This window comes from Myzus persicae, unplaced genomic scaffold, assembly GCF_001856785.1.
Source record: "Myzus persicae strain clone G006 unplaced genomic scaffold, MPER_G0061.0, whole genome shotgun sequence".
NCBI lineage: Eukaryota > Metazoa > Arthropoda > Insecta > Hemiptera > Aphididae > Myzus > Myzus persicae.
The window spans coordinates 8,859-10,892 of record NW_019101569.1 but is presented as its reverse complement, the minus strand read 5'-3'; the positions used below and the strand labels follow the sequence as shown (position 1 = coordinate 10,892).

Here is a 2,034-nt window from a genome sequence, read left to right as displayed (position 1 = left end):
GTGCTCGAGAAGGCCAGGACCCACGCGGCGGACAAGTGAGTGGCCTGGCTGGACGTGTCGAACGCATTCGGCGCGATTCCGCACCCCGCTCTGGAGGCTGCAATCCATAGGAGCGGGGCCGGAGAGGACTTCCTTCTGGCCGCCCGCGACATTTACACGGGAGCGACGTCAGCGGTGAGCGTGGCAGGAGAGCTGACAAACGATATCCCGGTGAGGTCGGGTATCAAGCAGGGGTGCCCGCTGAGTGGTCTCCTGTTCATCATGGCCATCGACCCGGTGGTAGCGCTTCTGCTGGGCCAATCTGCCGACCACCGGGTACTCGCCTTCGCCGACGACCTGTGCCTGATAGCCGACTCTCCGGGGGAGCTCCAGGCATCCATCGACGCAGCGCATGACGGCCTGGAGATGCTTGGGCTCCGGCTGAATGCGGCAAAGTGTGCGTCGCTCCATTTGTCGGGTCGGTGTCCGGTGGGTGTCCGGGACACGCAATTTCTGCTGCGGGGTTCCCCCCTTCGTCCGCTTGCCGAGAGTGAAGCGGCCACCTTCCTCGGCGCCCAGGTCGGATTCAACGTCGTCCCACCTCTGTCCACCCTAGCGGAGATTATTGCCATCGGTCTGCGTATTGCCAGGAGCAAACTCGCGCCCTGGCAGCGGATCGATGCGCTCAAAACCTTTTTTTACCCCTCGACCATCCATTTACAACGGTTGGGGACATTCTCAAAGACGGATTGGGCTAGGGTAGACAGGATCCTGCGGCCTGAAATCAAGGCGACTCTATACTTGCCGCATGAGGCGTCGGGGGAGTACCTGTACGGGTCCACCAAGCGAGGCTGCTGCGGGATCCGACTCCTTGCCGAGGACTCCGACATCGCTGCTGTGGATAGTGGGTTCAAGCTGATCACTTCCCCGGACGTGAGGGTAGCCGGTGATGCTGCTGAGCACGTGCAGGAGGTCACCAGGCGGAGGATCAGCAAGGACCCCTCCATCCACGAGGTCGGCTCCTATCTATCAGGCGAGGAGGAAGGCGTGTTCCGGGAGGTCCGGGGCACGGGAGTCGCTGGTGTGTGGTCGAGGGCGCGGAACGCCTCCAAGCGGCTTGGTGTCAAGTGGTCGCTGGATGGTGCCCCCTCCATCACACACGAAGGCACGGTGCTGGGAGGTAAGCACAGGCGGGCGGTCATGAGAACCGTACGCGACACTCTGCGGCTCAAACGAAGCGACGCCTTGATCGCGAAACCGGATCAAGGTAGAGCCGTAGAGTGCGTGGCCGCCCACGCTGCTTCCTCCCACTTCTTGAGGGATGGCGACTTCACGAGGTTCGCCGACTGGCGCTTTGTGCATCGCGCCAGGCTAAACCTCGTGCCGTTGTATGGCTCCTCGTTGTGGCGAGCCTGTGACCGTAGGTGTAGACGATGTGGGTACATAAATGAAAGCCTATCTCACGTCGTCGACCGCTGCATGCGGTACACCGCGCTCTACATGGCGAGGCACAACGCCATAGTAGCCATAGTCGCCAGGATCAAGAAGGCGGCATCCACGAAGTTTGAGGTCCTCTCCGAGAATTAGGTCCTGGGCAACCAGGGCCTGAGACCGGATCTCGTTCTTAAGAAGGGCCCAAAAATCTTCGTCGTGGATGTCACCGTGCCTTTTGACAACCGGCTGGCCGCCTTTGAGGCAGCGGCGGCGGCGAAAAAAAGCAAGTACGAGCAACTTCAGGACGAGTTGGCAACACTACATGGGTGCGAGGCTACGGTTGTGCCATTCATTGTCGGCGCCCTAGGATCTTGGGACCCGTCCAACGACGCCTTTATGAGGGTCCTCTGTAGCCGGTCCTATGCCACCCTAATGCGCAAGCTGTGCGTAAGCGACACGGTCGCGGCTACCCGAAATGTATATATTGAGCACCTCTCAGGGGTGCGTCAGGTCAGGCCTTAAGCCTGCCCGACTATTTTTTTCAATTATACCTTTAAAATTATTTTATTTATTTATTTTTTTTTTTTTTATCTATTTATTTTTTGTGTATTTATACCATTA

General features: G+C 58.8%; 1 protein-coding gene across 1 annotated transcript; it reads left to right on the top strand.

The window, feature by feature from the left end:
• Window positions 1–261: 261 nt before the first annotated feature.
• Window positions 262–1,566, top strand: LOC111029675. Its single transcript, XM_022308794.1, has one exon. The coding sequence runs from the start codon at window positions 262–264 to the stop codon at window positions 1,564–1,566; it is 1,305 nt and encodes a 434-aa protein (XP_022164486.1).
• Window positions 1,567–2,034: the final 468 nt, after the last annotated feature.